The sequence below is a fragment of the Callionymus lyra genome, chromosome 11, assembly GCF_982586985.1.
Source record: "Callionymus lyra chromosome 11, fCalLyr1.hap1.1, whole genome shotgun sequence".
NCBI lineage: Eukaryota > Metazoa > Chordata > Actinopteri > Syngnathiformes > Callionymidae > Callionymus > Callionymus lyra.
The window spans coordinates 22,655,651-22,672,853 of record NC_141828.1 but is presented as its reverse complement, the minus strand read 5'-3'; the positions used below and the strand labels follow the sequence as shown (position 1 = coordinate 22,672,853).

The 17,203-nt window shown below is 38.8% G+C and overlaps 1 protein-coding gene across 2 annotated transcripts in view; it reads right to left on the bottom strand.

Annotated features, from left to right (window-relative positions):
- LOC148069641 (zinc finger matrin-type protein 4) overlaps positions 1-17,203 on the bottom strand; it is a 57,517-nt gene that overhangs the window by 19,561 nt on the left and 20,753 nt on the right. For both annotated transcript variants that reach the window (XM_087803072.1, XM_087803071.1), the window contains 2 exons: positions 9,432-9,609; positions 4,130-4,387 (listed from right to left, as the gene is read on the bottom strand). In XM_087803072.1, the coding sequence (XP_087659198.1) occupies positions 4,130-4,387; positions 9,432-9,609 (436 nt within the window). The remainder of the gene's footprint in view (positions 1-4,129; positions 4,388-9,431; positions 9,610-17,203) is intronic.

Here is a 17,203-nt window from a genome sequence, read left to right as displayed (position 1 = left end):
AGACTTGGAAACAGTGAAATAAGCTAGTGGAATTGGAGTGTACGGGGGAGGGAGGACCCAGGAGAGCTGGAAGAACCCAAGCAGAGAAAACTGTGTGTAATTGATGATTGCTCTGATGTCGAGAGACACGACTGAACTCCGACCCTAAGGGAGGAGGTTTTGGGACAGACCGCAACCAGCAGGTCTATATTTAGGTATGAATAGATACACTGAGAAAGGTTTGACACATTCGAGCGAGGAAGAGAGGAAAACATGTAATTTTGAGACAGCTTTCAAAGCCTAAACAAACTATTATTAATGACAATGTTTTGACTATTTTGTAAGTAAAAAGAAGAAATTATTTTAATTATTGCTACATGGAAGCCACTGGATTTAATACAGACACATTGCTAAAGTGATAGTTCACCCAAAATTAAAGTGTCGCTCATATAGATTTATAGACAAAAATGTTTGTTCATTTTAATGTAGCGACTGGAGCTCAGTTGTCTTCTTCTTAACCCTTGTCCAAAAATACATTAAAAAAACAACAACAAATACCTCCATACTGCTCTCTCACTCATGTATTACTATGTAATAGTCCAACTATTAATTAACTTTTGTATGTTAACATTGATGCTGTTTATTTGTCTTATTTTTTGGCCAGTTTCTTAAATTATAATTTTTTCATTTGTCGCAGATCATTGTTTTTTTGTACTATAACAAGCATGGAGAAATAAAATGTATTTATTTTTAACAAGGATAAATGACCAGAATAAGGGTAGCATTTGGCCAGGAAGCTAACAAGATCATTAAATGACTCCTCGTCCTGCTGTTGCTGCAAATATAAAATATTGAAATATTTTATTCAGAATTATGCAGAGAAGATCGCAGGGTGCTTTCCAGCAGGAACATGATGAATTATAAACAAGAATTTTAAGAAACCAGCAGTATTATTATGGTCACAATGTTGTGAGGTGAACTACTTCTGAAGGGACAGAATGTTTTCCAACCACAAAAACAAAGAAAAAGGTTTTTATAAAATTCAGTGAAGCATCTACACAGTTTGGACATAGTAAAAAAATGTGAAATTCAGGATATTCTCTGACGTTTGTTGTCAAAACAGATGGTCCTTCGAATTAGCATTAGTTTTGCTCAGCACTAATTAGCTGCTCTATGATTCTTTCAAAGCTTATTTCTTGGTTCAATTCCACTTGGATCAAGTCCCTCCCTCGCCCGAGGCTTTGCCTTCCTCTGCTCTGTTCTGTACGTTCCTTTGAGACTGATTGTCAAAATTACGGCAAACTGATTGAATCTCAGCGGGGTTTAGTTTTGGATCATCCTCCTTTTAATCACGATGCTCGGACAGCTTTCTAATGCTGTTACAGTACCGAGTCTCCAGTGGAGATGAAACTACACAATATCTTGGCACTCAAGTGACAAGAAAACCAAGATGAATAGTTTTTCGGTAGTATTATTATTGAGTTTTGCATATAGTACCCACAAAGGTTGTTTATCAATGCAGCCCTATAGGAAATAACAGTGTTAAGACCTTTGAGATACTTACTGTGTACTTTATTACAACATGTTGACCTTAACCATAGGGTAATAATACCAATTAGTAGCAATAAAGGAGTAAACTAAATATCTATTTTTCTTTTATTCAAGTTAAAATGAGTTTTAATTTATGAATTGGTAGTATTTTTGTAGTTTACTTTTTACTTTCACTAAAATTTTCGATATACAATCCTCACATGTTACATTTCTTCTCAACATTTTTTTCCTTTTTAAATTAATAAAATACATTTAACCCTTGCCTTATCTTAGGATCAAAATGACCCGAAGGCCTGAAAATAAATGTGTTTGTGGTATTCCCTGTGTTGTCTCTGGGTCAAGGGGAACAACCTCCCTGACTTCCATCAACACATATGCAGTGGTGGAGGTTGTCAACCTTGACCCACAGGCAACACAATGGATACCTCAAACACATTTAGTTTTCCGGCCTTTGGGTCATCTTGACCCTGAGATAACGCAATGGTTAAAATAATAGTATTAATGTACATTTTACTTCGCTTACAACAGTATTGAATTTAATTTAGAGCAAAGAGAAAGTCAACGGCCACGTACAATAACTTTGTTTGACACCACGGATTGTAACAGATTGACAGAAGATTAAAGATCGTTATAGAGAAGCTGCTCTTTTATATAAGAGATGTTGTATTTGTATTCAGGCAGCCAACAATAAACAACATTGATTAAATGTTTTTTTTTCAATAACCTTCAAGTCTTCTTGTTTCTCTGGTGTTTGAATTGAACTGCTGATAATCACAGTCGTGGCAGGAAACACTCCAGGCCTCCAATTCTGGCCCTTATATTTGCTTTAATTGCTGCTAAGTTACAAAGCCTAAAACACTGCAACTGTCTTCGAACAAGCCTTTTGAATGAACCCAATTTTCTCCCAATTCTCTGCTTATTACTTGCGACTCTCCGTGGAAAGGAGCTTTGCCAAACGTCTCTGTATTTGAGTCAACAGCCATGAACATGTTAACATCACTCAGCCTCCTCCTCCTCCTTTCTCCTTCCTCCTCACTGGAAAGTCATCTTTGTGTAATTAACAAGGAATCATGAAAAACACCCTCACAAATAAAAAATCATGTTCCAAAAAAACCCCCCACATTCTCAGTCCTGTCCTGCTGTCACTTCGTCGCACACTTTTCCTGCATTTAATTAACATAGATTAAGGCGCAGCATGGTCTTATGCCAGGACTGCTTTACTAACTGAAGCGAGAAAAGTGATGGCGTACGAATGTGGGCGAGCAAATGGCTGTAAGTGTGCGAAATGTGTACGTGAATGTGAGCCAAAAACCTGCATATTATGGCTGAGTGGCTTTTACGTGACAAAGCGTGAATATGAATCTTCGTAGACTCATAATGATGGACACGGGTTTCGCTCTTCCAAAAATAGGGTTAAATAAGTTCAGATGGTTGATGAATAAATCTATCAAATATTACAATGTATCATGTAAAATATATTTATATATATTTGAAAATATACAATAGAATAAAAATTAATATTAAAAAAAAAATATATATATATTAAACGTGGTGTCTAACCGGAAGTATCCCCAACAACTGGATCATCACATCAAGGCAGGAGGTTTTTGATGTGATGGCCTTTTATGTAATACATCAAAAGAGTGTTTAAAATAGAAAAACTTTAGGTAAACAATTTGAATCATCACCAAGGGACAGAAGATTGGAATGATGTTCAGCTTTGATGTTCAGTCTAAGACTTGCGAGGCCCAAAATTCAGGTCAAGCAGTAAAACAAACGTATATGGGCTATCCCTTATGTTGGCTCTGGGTCAAGATGACCCGTAGACCCAAAAGCAAATGTTTCTGAGCTATCCCTTTCATTGTCTCTGGGTCAAGGTGACCTGAACACCTGAAAACAAATGTGTTTGAGCTATCTTTTATGTTGTCTCTGGGTCAAGGTGCCCCATAGGCCCAAATGTTTTTGACCTATCCCTTTTATTATCTCTGGGTCAAGGTGAGCTGAACACCTGAAAACAAATGTGTTTGAGCTATCCCTTATGTTGTCTCTGAGTCAAAGTTAGGACAGAGACAAGGGTTAAACAAACAAAAAGCATCAACTGTAACTTGGTCACAATCAGGGGCAGTACTGTTTAAAATAATGTAATTTAATTTGATAAAACACTGGTTGTTGGGGGAAATGTAGTGGTAAACAATCAAACTGATTCACTTTCAAAAACAATTACCAGTCTAATGACGTTGACAGGTGATAATGTTACGAGACCCTTTCTAGAAGGCTTCTTAGGTTTGTGATGAGGTAGGTTATCGTACAAGCGTCTTAAATGAGGTTGCAGTTTGCTGCTCTTGAATCCTCCTCTTGTTTGTTGTTACTGTTTACAGTGGCTCAGCCATTGTTGTTATTTCCTGCTGAAACATGGCAGCTGGCCGCGGTGTGTGCAGCAGGGGCGGCCAGGAGATCAGAATGTAAAATACAAAAAACCGAGTCGGATTTGAGTTCCGAGTCACAAGTCCAAGTTAAGTTGTTGATAGAAGACACCCTTCTTTGTTTGAGGACACAGATCTGACCCATAGATTTCCGTCCCGGGTGCCAAGACACTGACCTGTGCTCTCGGTGGCATCTAGACTGCCCGCGAGCTGCTCCACCAGTCGTGCTCTGGCTGCATTCCTTCGGTGTTTCTTCCCCTCGTAGTGCTGCTGCGCCATCAGCGGATTGTTGAACCAGGCTCCGCACAGGCAGCAGTATTTGCCGGCTTCCTTCCCTCCGTTTCCACTGACCACCGCCGCCGGCCAGGGAAACACCGGAGGAGTGGTGGGGCACACTGTCGGATCCGAGAGCACCAGAGAAGTGGGGGAGGAATCTGAGGGTAGGAGATGAAGGGGAACATCAGAAGAATAAATGAAACATTAGCACAGCATCCACACGTGGAGTATTAAAATGATGAAGTGAGTGTTGAAACCAGCTTAGTACAACATTACGTAAAAGTACATGCAGTTATTTTCATTCATAGAGGACATTAATAATTCCATGTTTTAACGCAGAGATGTATGATTTATTCACTCATGAGGCCAAAACTGGGAAGCATTAGATCTCCAGCCCCCCTAAGCTTCATCTCACGTTTCCGTTGGTCGGCTCTTTGATGAAGAAAACAGTGGGATAATGGAAAATGGCAAATATCCAGTTGACCTGATACTTGTGACATGACACTGGTTACCATGGAGACCGTTAATAGCCAACAGGCAAGCGACATGTCCACAGGATACAGAGAAGGGAGGACTGTGATGATGCATATGGCAGGTCTGTGGATCTAGGTGGCTTTTCTTCAGCGGCAGATTGTGAGTGTGTGTATGTGTGATTTTGGAAGGTACAGCGAGTGTGCCAAAGACATCATGTCATGACTGTTTTATTTGAGGACCGAGTGGAGGTGTTAAGACTGAAGCATACAGTGTACCAAAGCCTGTACTGGGCCAGATGGCCCGTCCAAATGTTCTGGTGGGAAAATAACACGAGATGTCTAATTGAAAATTAGGCTTTGAAAGCTGTCTCATGTATTCCAAATATAAAGCAGTGTTTTATTACTGAACAAAAAGTATTATTTCAATTATTTCAGATTTGTCCAAACCCAACTCTCCTGACTGGCATGTTTCAAATGTTAAAGTATTCCTCTCCAAGATGCAGTAAGTCCCTCATCATGACCATGTTTTGAATTTATTACTTTATAAAGTTGAAAATCTCAGCGAATGAGAGGTTACGAGAGCAGGGTCTATTAGGACGTAAAAATGGCTTCACCACCCCTTTGTTTATACAACAAGTCTGTTAGAGGTGGAGACTTCCAGGATTGATCAGATGCGTTGACAAATCTGATGCTTGACCAATCAAAGCAGAGTGGGTGTGGTTATGGAAAACAAGATTACATCTCCAGAAAAACTTTGTTTTTCAGTGGGCTGGGCTCAAGATCATTTTCTAATGTAAATATTTCAATTAAAAGAGAGTTTTTGTACAAAGAGACAAATACTGATGAGTACAAAAGAGTCCAACATCTATTTAAGATACACTTAAATCAACACTTAAGTTTACATTTAAATAGAATCATGATCATTAATGTGCAATAACTTTAAGGTTTTCAGGTGTTTTAAACAAGAAACGAAGAAAATGAAGGCATGATTAACTTCAACATAATTAATGCATTAAAATAGTCTCGAGGGACATTTAAACCAAATATTTCATATATATTGATTTGGTTGGAGTCCCTTTTTGTTTATATACGTAGCCTGTGCAAACTAACCAATATTTTATTTTGATTTATGGAGGTCTTTAAGCGTCTGTCAATCACATATTTGGCCTCTATGCACTGTTGAAGTAAGAGCTAGCAAAAGGGGAAAACTTTGTCGGCAAATCACCGAAAGGTTAAACAACTAATTAAATAACTTATCATAGTTGGAGAATAATAATTAATTGATTTAGCAGCAAGTGTATAAATGTTATACCTGTTTCTCTTACAGCGTGCAGCCAGCCAGAATTTTTAAATACCACACATTTTTAATGGGTTTAGATATCGTGACACAATTGTGCTCAAGCTTAGGACATTTACTGGCAAGCGTGAATTATGAATGCAAAAAAACAAACATTCGGGAACCTTCAAAAATAAATAGAAGAACAGTTGCTTCTTTGCTTTAATTAGTCGCCCTTGAATACGACTATTTTATTTAGACTCACACACCTGTTTCTACATTTTTTTAAGCCAGATTCATTTATTAGGGACACACTAGAGTTTAAAAAAAGATCATTCTGCTGCTGGAGGCTTATTCAACTGTGGATTGCTTCTTCTAACTGGATATTTTTTTTCGCCTGTGTCACAAAGGAAAATGAAAGGTTCTCGATGTGACAGTAAACCGGGTTCACGTAGTCACAGTTTCAGTCACAACAAATGCTGCTAGTATCGACACGAAGAGCCAGAGATGAGCATTTCGTCTTCTCCTCCTTTTTTTTTTCCCACCATTTTCCCTTCGGACTCCGATCCCTGCACGCTCGAGCGGAAGTAAGTGATTTTTCACAGCGTGAGGATACGTGCGAGTGTGTAGGAAGGTGGGGGTTGTGATGTGTGATATGATGTGCACGGATGGAACATACACAGGTAACCCCAGGAGGGCACCAACACACATGGTGGCTGAGGGGTTCGTGTATGTCCTGGCGTGTGCCGTTTGGGTCGTCATGTGCCGTGCACACAAGTGTGCGACTGTGCACGCAACCGGGTTGTTCCTAAAGATCTTGTGTGTGTGTGTGTGTGTGTGTCTCAGTGCCATCCAAGTGTGCACAAGGCCTGTCAGCTTGGCTGTGCATCTATGTTGCAGCGTTCATCTCACAGCGCTGGTGAAGACTACTTTTGATTTTAATCGCTCTTGAAATCCTCTTTTTCTTCTCTTTCCTCTCCCAGGTCACTCCCCGTCTCCTCTTCCTTCACTCGCTTCTCTTCCTCCAGGTCCCACTGTCACAAAACTGTCTAAAACTCCACAGGAGTAGTCGTGCAGAAGTGACATTTTTTCTTTTTTTCAAAGTAGGGCAAAGTTGGAGTCACTCGAGGGCATCATTATGACGTTTGAAATCTTTAAAGCTCTTCCATTTTTGAAGGCGATTGGATCACATTACGAAAATAAACGCACAAAGAATTTAAACGTGGGGAAGCGTGGCAGACGTCTTTATGGTTCAATCTCTTCCTTTTTTAGGTTTTTAAATATTCACAAACCTTTATTTTAATTTCAAGCTCTTTGGTTTTCACTCTCACGGGGAATAACTTTGACTTGATATGAGCTCATTGCTTTCGGTGCTTAAGGTCAGTAAAGTAATTATTATAATATTAAGCTCAAATGATCTCTAATTAGAAATCAGGCAATAAAAGGTGTTAATATTATTCTATATTCATTTGGATTTTTATGGGTATTGCATTGTAAAACAAAAAAGGGTGCCTTCGGCGAGCTTTCTAACCAAGATAAATTAGTTTCCATAGCTGCAGTTATTCTACATTATTGTCAATTTTTTTGCCCGCCTATAAAAAGCATAAAAGAAAAAAGCAATATAACGAAGCCACAATTTTTCACTTTATATGGTAAGAACTCTGACATGATCCAATTCTTTAGATTAACTTTCTTTTTTACACATTTAATTGAACACCCTTTCACTCCTGGTCTTCTATAATTCTTCCCAAAAAAGCCTAAATTCACTTACTGATTTGTTAACTACCTTTAAACCTGCAACATCAGCTTTTGTTTAGCTGATAATCTACATCAGTCATGTGCCTACACTTAATATTTTTCTTAATTAATACCATACATTTGTATTTTCACTGTTAACATAACTGTTTGGATGCTATCTGCATTCTGTGGCACTGCAAAGACATTTGCAATCACAATAAAGTTAAATATTATGTATTCTAAAAGATCATAATAACTGTTATAAACGCTTATATACATAATGTAACCTCGGTTTTAGGAATGCATGTGAGGCCCACTAGCCCCGCCACCAAGTTGACCCCCGAGGCTGAGTTCTCTTGGGGGACTTCTTCATGAGGGCGCTCCCCCTTTTAATAGGTGAAGGTGCCTGCCAACTACTGGTGGGTGTTGATCTTTCTCAGCGGGGGGGCAGGGCCCCAGGTGATAAACCATCAGCGTCTAAGTCTAGCTGGAGCTGCAGCATGCATGATGTAGAATTCAGGACTTGTTGTGCTGTTCTAGACCCAGTGTAGAAGTGCTGTCTGTTACCATAATACGATGATTGTTGTGTCAGATGATTGGATTTTCTAGAAAGGATAAACCTTCAAGCAGTTACAGGAGTAACTGAAAGTCAGTGGATGTAAAACAGACTTAACACTATGCAAAATTATCCAAATGTTCTCCTCCTGCACATTGATGTTCCTTCACTTCATCAGGGTTGGCCAATTTACCCATAATACCTTCATGAATTCACACGACCCGCTAAGCTCAGACAACAGCGTCGCTGAAAGAAATCTGGTGTCATTGTGTAAGTTTCCTGATGTAAGAGAGGTTTATATTTTAACAATATTCCTGAACCTCATGAAGAAACACGCTCGGCTGAATACTAATTCTGCTCTCTTTAAAATGGGTCACCTCCAAGAAAGACCTCCTTTTACCCTTTAAAGTTTTGAGAAAAAGAATAACCTACTTTTCTTCTTCCAATACTGTTTTTAATCAAACCATCACTATATTTTAGTTCAGAGCATCATCCCTGTCTTTAAGCACCTTGAGGCATTTTTCTTAATAATCCTATTGATAAAAAAAAAGTATATTATATATTAAATTATAAAAATAAAAACACACTGTATTAGAAAGACAACAAAGGAAAAGAGAAAACAATAAAAGACTCAAAGTGTTAAATGAATGAAATAAGTACAGAAAACAGTGAACTAATCAAACAATGAAGGCATTTGTCTCATCACCTGACAGCCAGAAAGTCCATTTGTTTTCTGTGTGTTCATTTTTTTCATTTAAGTGATACAGTGTTTAGTTATATTGTTTAGCAGTTAAAATATCATTCATTCTTCAAAGAGCCATATGAATCCCATTGTCACTGAATGCATCACTGATGTCAGGGAGGTGCAAAGAAAGTTAAAAGACGTTGTGTTTCTTCCAGTCTTTACCTCTTCCACACATTCATTGTTCATTTATTTTAAGAGCTGGGTTTGTGTAGAAATATTTAACTCGTTTCATTTTAACAGACTCTGTCACTGTTGTGTTTGTCAGTATTATTTTGGGGATAAATTAAGTGTGCGTGAGACAGCTCGATGCATGATGTATTGTTTTGTGAATAAGTAAATAATCTTATCATTGTGGTTACTAGTATTTATGTCAGAAGCAGTAGTATCATAGTAACAAGTAGTCCTGAGATGTTACCTGTGTTGGTGGGACTGTTCAGTCCAATGGACAGGTTGGGTGATTCCCCCAGCACCAGGCGGACTCTCTTGGCGTGAGTTTTCCCCTCATAGTGAGACTGGGCCACGATGGCGGACGTGAAGAACATGTTACACAAGGTGCAGCACTTGTTTCTGTCAACTTCTGTCTCCGCACAGTCCTGAGCAAGAAGAGGAAGTCAGTGTTAGACAAGACAGAGTGAGATGAACAAAAACACACTTTCCACTTTCCACTGTTGTTTATAGCGGCTCAAGAAACCTCTCTGCAGTTTGTGGGCGAATAAAGACTAATGATGTTGAGGTGAGTTTGTGTCTGGAGGAAGAAGACAAATAAACTTTAAGTCCAATTGTGATACCGCAATGAAGCTCAAGGTTTAGCAGGAATTCAACCATCTTTGCCTCACTGTTGTACATAGGTGTTTTCTCCTCAAGGTCACACATGTTTATCATCTTCCTTTACAGATGCAATATTAACTGATTATCTTGTATAATAATGGTGTTATTACTTTATAAAGTTCTCCCAAAATCTGTGCGAAAGAGAGGTTACGAGAGCAGAGTCCATTATGATGTAATAATGACTTCACTCCTGCTGTAATCACGCTCTGCTTTGTTAATACAACGAGTCCCTTGGAAGTGGAATCTTCCGGGATTAATTATGCGTGGTGACAAGACGTGATGCTTGACCAATCACAGCAGAGTGGGTGTGGTTATGGTGAACAAGATTTAATCTAAAAGTGTTTTCAATTGGCGGGGCATTTGAAAGAACATTTTCTGATGTAAATATTTCAATGAAAAGAGAGTTTTGTACAAACAGACAACAGTACACTAAAGGTCCAAGATCAGTTTAAATCCACACTTGAGTTCCCCTGAACATGTTTTTATGGTTCCTTAAAAGGTGTCCGTCTGTCTGGACTACTGTATTTATTGATCTGTGATCTGCACTCATCCGTCTCGGATCAGCGTTGTAAGTGAGTCAGGCGTCAAGTCAAGCTGAACCAGAAACAGCCAAAACGGACAGCGAGGAGTTTGTAGCACCTCAACCGTGTTTGTACGTGAGTCACTTCTGCTTAGCGTCTCGCGGTTAAGGACACCTTTACCTTCCAGGCCCTGCTCTCGCACCCCTCTATGAAAGATCCTCTCCCTCTCTCTTCCTTGCCATTTCACCCTCCCTCCTTCTCTCCCCTGGGCGCCAGTCTCAGTGACTCTGTGTGTTGTGGGATGAAATATTTATCTATATTGGCAGGCCCACGCTCCACCGTCTCCTCCCCCATGTCTGTCCCTGCTGTGTCCATGTTAAAGTCAGCTCCGGACTGACCTCCATAAATGCAGATCACTTTTGCCTCTTGGTATTCTGCACGACGACACAATGGATCCGATTTGATATTGATTATTATATTTTACGGAAACCTGATTTTAACAGAAAAACAAACAACCGGTTCGGCTTTTAGTCTCAGTACACAATCCAGTACAAACCATTGGCACATTTATTTATTTATAAATGTATTCTTCATTATTTATGTAGCTGATAATGTCTCTTCTAGACTTAAAAATATCAATTTAATTAAAGATAAAGATAAATACAAAGATTTGTTGTTTATTTTTACTCTAAACATGTGGACTTTTTGTTGTCTATAGACAATTGGTTGAAAAATGACACAATTATTCTATTCATACTCTGCATTGTGTTTTGTTGTTAGTTAAAGATTCATAAAAATACCATCCCAGCCTGTCACCGCAGGAGGCCGTCAACACTGAGTCTGGTTCTGCTCAAGGTTTCTGCTTTCTAAAGGGAAGTTTTTCCTCACCACTGTCACTCTTTGTCTCACTCGTTGTTGATTGGCTGGGATCTGTTTTTGTCTTCTCCAATAGAGTCTTACTTAAACTGTACTTTAAATAAATAAATTAGAAATATTGAACTTGATGAATGTATTTATAATGTGCAATCTGCATGATCCTCCCAAGTAACTTCTACACTGACATGTTGTCCGACAAAAACCTTTCCCCATAGATTTTAAACACCAGACTGTATAGAGTTGATTAGTTTTCATCTTTCAAAGAATTGATGCTAAGGTTTTGTTTTCGGCAGCAACACGAATGCGCGAATGTATGGTTGATTTCCCAGATCGTATACTGACACTACACGGATGGTGAATCAAGACAGGCGCGCCTGCGAGTGCAAGCCTCCACGGAACGAGTCGACAGCAACCATAATCCCTCAGGTCGGGAAAGACAAAACAATGTCGGAAGAGAGATGGCAGGAGCAAACAGAGGTGGATTTTATTCAGTTGGTTAACATTTCATTGTTTATTTTAATGTTGAATTATGTGTCATTAAATTTAATTCAAAATGTGATTGTAATGCAATAAAAATACAGATGATTTCTCTAAGATCATGTATAATCATGATTACAAATATCAATCAGAATCGTGATCATAATCAAGCCCTATTTTAAATAAATCAATGGAGCAGAAAGTAAGATGGTGCTTAAACACAAACATGGTGAGGGGATGCATGACATTAACTTTGGCCATCTACAGTATGGGCCATTAAACTCTTCATTACTCTCCAACCTCCAGCAAAATACTGTAAATCGTTTTTAGTTGCCATGTGGAAAGAAATGACCAATTATGTTTTTGAAGACACATTTTTTTTAACTTATAAAGAAACATTTTTGAAGATTTTTTTTGTTCAAGTAATAATGACATCTCAAGAAGACATGGAAAGAAAAGGAAGAGCATGTGATAGTTCACCAAAAATTCAACCTACTCATTTTCTACCCTCATGAGTTATAGACTAAAATGTTTGTTCATATTAATGTAGTGGCTTTACTCTGCTGGCCTAGCAGTGTCCACTAAAGACCAGTTTAAAATACAGACTTGTTTAATTATTCTAGTAACAATTCCTAAGGTCGAGGCTTCAATACAAGGTGGACGTTACAGACGAACAGTATGGAGGTATTTGGATGTTTTTAAGTGTCTTTTTGGACGATGATGAAGACGAAGACAACTGAGCACCAGCCGCTACATTAAAATTAGTGCTGCACGATATATCGAAAAAATATCTATATATATCTATATATTGGCAAGTGCAATATGCGTATCAAAAACATGTTCGATAATTTATCATTTTTTATTGTATAAATCGAGCAGTTCTTAAATGCGCACTTTGACTAATCAGTGTCACGTTCTGTAAAGTTGTCAATTTGTACTTCTATGTCTCGTTGTTGTTTATCTATCTGTCTGTCTATGAGCTGTGCGCAGCTTGCTAGGCTTGGTTGCTATGGTGACGCGTTAAGTGATATTTTTCTCCGATCTTGTCGGCACCGAAGTGTGCAAATAAACGAAAGGGAATCATGCTTTTTCCTTATCCAAACCCCCGGACCTCCCCTACCGTACTCGCGGCTGCGCGTGCACGCGGATACATTTTTAGGTTAAAGAAAAAAATATCACATTAATATCGATATTTCCATTTTCCAACCTTTTTGTCTAAAACTCTAAAAAGGAACAGATTACTCTGGAAATAATCCAAACCCTTAGTCGACATGAGAGAGTAGAAAATGAGTGAAGTTTGGATTTAACAGAAACCAGAAGATGTTCTTTCTGTGTATTATTGACTGTGGATAAGCTCCAACATTTATCTGTGACAACCACTGCTGTCTCTCAGGTCCAAATACACTGGAAGCAGAGCCGACGTTCCACGGCGACGCTAGTCAAGCTGCTTCAAAGATGAAGGAAAATCCTGGCGCTCAAAAGTAAATGTAAATCCAGAGAGTTATTGGCAATCTCCAGCGTACTGGGTTCCTGACATTGCCACTGATACTCTCTTCAAAACTCCTTTCAACTCCCAGCAGCATCCTAGGTTTGCTACCATCACGTGTCTCCAAGGAGACAAATCTGTTTTCATTGCAAAACTCTCGATCTCTCGCTGCAGTTTTACCGTATCTCAACCTGCCCTCCTCCGAGACAGATTTACATATGACCTAATTGTTGCCTGTGTTCTGGTGTGTATGCGTGATGATCTTCTGCAGTGATGTGAGTCTCTGAATATTTTGTGTTTGGGTGGCTTCACCCCGCATCCTACAATAGACTCTTAATTAGCTTTATCTTCCTTCTGTTGTGTTTCTTCACCACTTCTACTCCTCCTGCTCCGGCGCGGTGGGAAGCATTGCTAAATATACACTTGAAACAGAACAGGATGATATATGCGCTCATTTGGTGTATAAATAAAAAGTGTTAAAAGTACAAGTGGCGATAAGTGAGGATAGACGACAAAGGAGGGGCATTTTGTTTTCACTTTTTACGAGAGTATTGTTTTGTTTTCTGGCTCCAGCAGGATAATAGGAGCTTCCTTTTTTTTTGTCCACACCTTTACGACCTACTTTCTCTTCCTTCTCCTCAAAAAACACAACAACAAACAAAACCCGAGGGCTCACAGCAGTTTACAGTGGATAGACCTGGGCATTTCAATCACATTGTGAATATCCTTTCGTGCTTTTTTTCATCTCTGCACCGCGTCAGTCAGAGAACAAACAGAGGCGGTTTGAAGATTTGAAAGACCCAAAGCAGAGTGTGTTTGCTGAGGAATCCGGGGTGAGCGGCTGTGAGACACAACATTAGGAGTGTATCTTTTAGGAGCAGCAACGTTGTGTGTGGCGAGGATAATTGAACAAACAGTACGTCGACGCATTCCTGGTGAACCTGGCCATTACCGAGATACCACAAGTCTGTAGGACAAACACATAGACAACATCGATATCTTACACAAGCGTGTTCGACGAGTGCACCACAGACACCTTAATTATGTCTGAGCTCCACACAGAACTCATTCTTCTTGTAAAAAGAAAACCTTTTAGAAGGACAATAAATGCCATGTTTGACATGTTCAAGTAGGTGATGTGGCTTTTAAAATTGATCCTACATTTCCCTGGCGTTACTATTGAAGAATCGGTCAAAAACAGTCTTAAACTTTGACAATATTATTTACATGTAGAAATCAACACTTTGAAAGCTAATGATAAAAAATAAAACGTATTACGCTCCTTGTTTAGATACAAATGATCCTCTGCACCAGACATCAGATATACTTTCTAACCACTTTCCTCAAATAGAAAGAAAGAATAAGCAAATCAAAAATAATAATAAAACAACTCAGACAATGAAAATGTTAAAAGCATGGTTTGAACCTCACGTCCTCGAACTTTAAAAAATGGTGCATGCTAGAGCAGAGCTTAACAAGCTAATGGCAAATGTGAACGTTTACCCTTTTGTAATGCAACTACCAGGGTCTCTTTTTCCCTTAATCATATTCAGAGACGATGCTTCTCTATCACTTTTGCGACGTTGTATGATTTGCTGAGTTACATAAACCTGATGTAACTGATGGGCTCTTTAAAAACGTCCCCGGATATGACGAATGACGACACACACCAAGATTATAATCAGATCTGAAATCAATGATAATATGGTGTTAATAAATTAACAAACATACAAAATCATCACTGTCGATGATTCTTTTCAAACAAATAAATAAAAAAAGATAAAGAAATACAAAAATACACCTTAATTCGTGGGAGGGCGGCGCCTCAGCGCCCTCTATGGGCCAGCTGCCACTGATATATATGATGTATACATACAGTACAGGCCAAAACGTTTGCACGTTCTGGATCGAAGTTTTAGTATTTTTTGGGACTGACTGAAAGTAATGATGGCCACTCATTTCTCATAACTTAGCTGGTTGGTTCTTTTCATAATATGAATGATAAGGTTGTCGAATAGGGCTGTATCAACCTGACTTTTGAACAACACACCTAAAGTTTCCAACCACATTAATAAGGCAAAATATTAAGTAACCCTGAGGATCATCAAACGAATGCCAAAGGTTGTCATAAATGTGTAATCCTGCACAATCTCTCTCTTTGCGCTTGATGGATCTACTGACTCCTTTAAGAAACATCTTAAGACGTTTCTATTTGTTCAGGCTTTTCCTTGATTTTCTGGAACTCCTGTTGTGTTATCAGTTTTATCTTTATCTTTAAAATATATACTTTATTGAATATTGTTTTGATTGTTTAAGCGCTTTGTGACCCTGGTCTGGAAAAGCGCTATACAAATAAAATAAATGACTTACTTACAATAAACTGTTTGTGGTAACATGTTTGTACTCTGTAGCACATTTATGAATATTCTGCCGCAGCACAAACATATTTGCCCAAACACTAAACACGAAACATCACTTTTAACGTTGTATTTTCTGTGACATTGTCGGCCAACATCGCTCTTACATCGAGGTGTGTCAGTGTGTCCCAATTGCGGAAAAAAAGCCAGAAGGGGTTGAGTCACTTCTTACTCAATGGGGGAGGGCAGATGGAGACGCAGGTGTGTAGATTCACAGCGTGTGAGTTCGCACGCATGTGTTTTTATTCAGCCACTCCGATCTCTGATGATAATTTAACATTTGTCGGAACATGTTGTGGATGTATTTTTCCCTCTTTTAATCATGACCGAGGAATGTAATGCAATAAAGGATGTGGACACAAGAATGTAACAGCATCTCTCCAAATGTGTAATTACTAGTTTCCTAGAATGTTTTGACACACCAATGAAAACGAAAACTCACAACTTGCTGGAAATAAAATGATCCTCTTCCTTTTGGCTGTCGGTAATGATGATGTGCGTATTAGTGTCACACCACCACAGTGCCGTGATCATTTCCCCCAGACTTTAGCTACAACAGACAGATTAGAATGCCGCGGGGACACGCAGAGGACGGAGAGAAACGATGACAGATTAATGGAACTCTTTGTGTTACATTCCCTGTTCACACAGCGACAAGGAATTACTGTTTGGCATCTGGCTTCAACGTCTCTGTGTCTGACGTGAACTCTGCACACACATTCCAACAGAGAGTGTGTCCAATCTGTCCGAGTCGATTTCCTAACTAAATACTTTGCAGAATGAGAAGTGATAATTGAACCAGTAGCTTGTGTATATATTTGGATTTAATCAGGGCTCTTTTGGTTTATGGTTTATTAAAGGGCAAAAGGGTAAAAAACAAACTTTCCTGACTCACTCACATGTGTCAAATGTTGAAGCCTTCCTCTCCAAGATGAAATAAGACTCATCATGACCATGTTTTGAACTTATTACTTTATAAAGTTCTCCCCCGTCTGAAATCTGGGCGACCAAGAGGTTACGAGTGCGGAGTCCATTATGACTTAATAATAATGGTTTCACTCCTCCTCCAGCCAGCTGTAATCACACCCTGCTTTGTTTGTATAACGAGTCCCTTGACTTCAGGGATTGATGAAACATTGTGACAAACCTCAACGTTTGACCAATCACAGCAGAGTGGGTTATGGTTAAACATGATTTAATCTCCAGAAAAACGAAGCGTTTTCAGTGGGCGCAGCTTAAGCACATTATAAATATTTAAATTAAAAACGAGTTTTGTACAAACAGATACATACTGATGAGTACAATAATCCAAGATCAATTTTAGACACACTTAAATCAACACATTAGTTGCCTTTTAAAAAAACAATCGGGATTCAGTTTAAATAATTGTGCAAAAACACAGACAAAGTCACAGAGATATATTCATAAATATAGTATTAATGATGAATAAGGGTTAAAAATATGTTGTTTTGGTGGCTTTTTCTGTCGGTAGAATTTCCTCCTTGTTTCTCTCCTAGATAAGCGTTACAGATGATTTTGCCGTCAGCTGAGTTCTCGCTGTGAGCCGCCTCTGTGTGTGTGT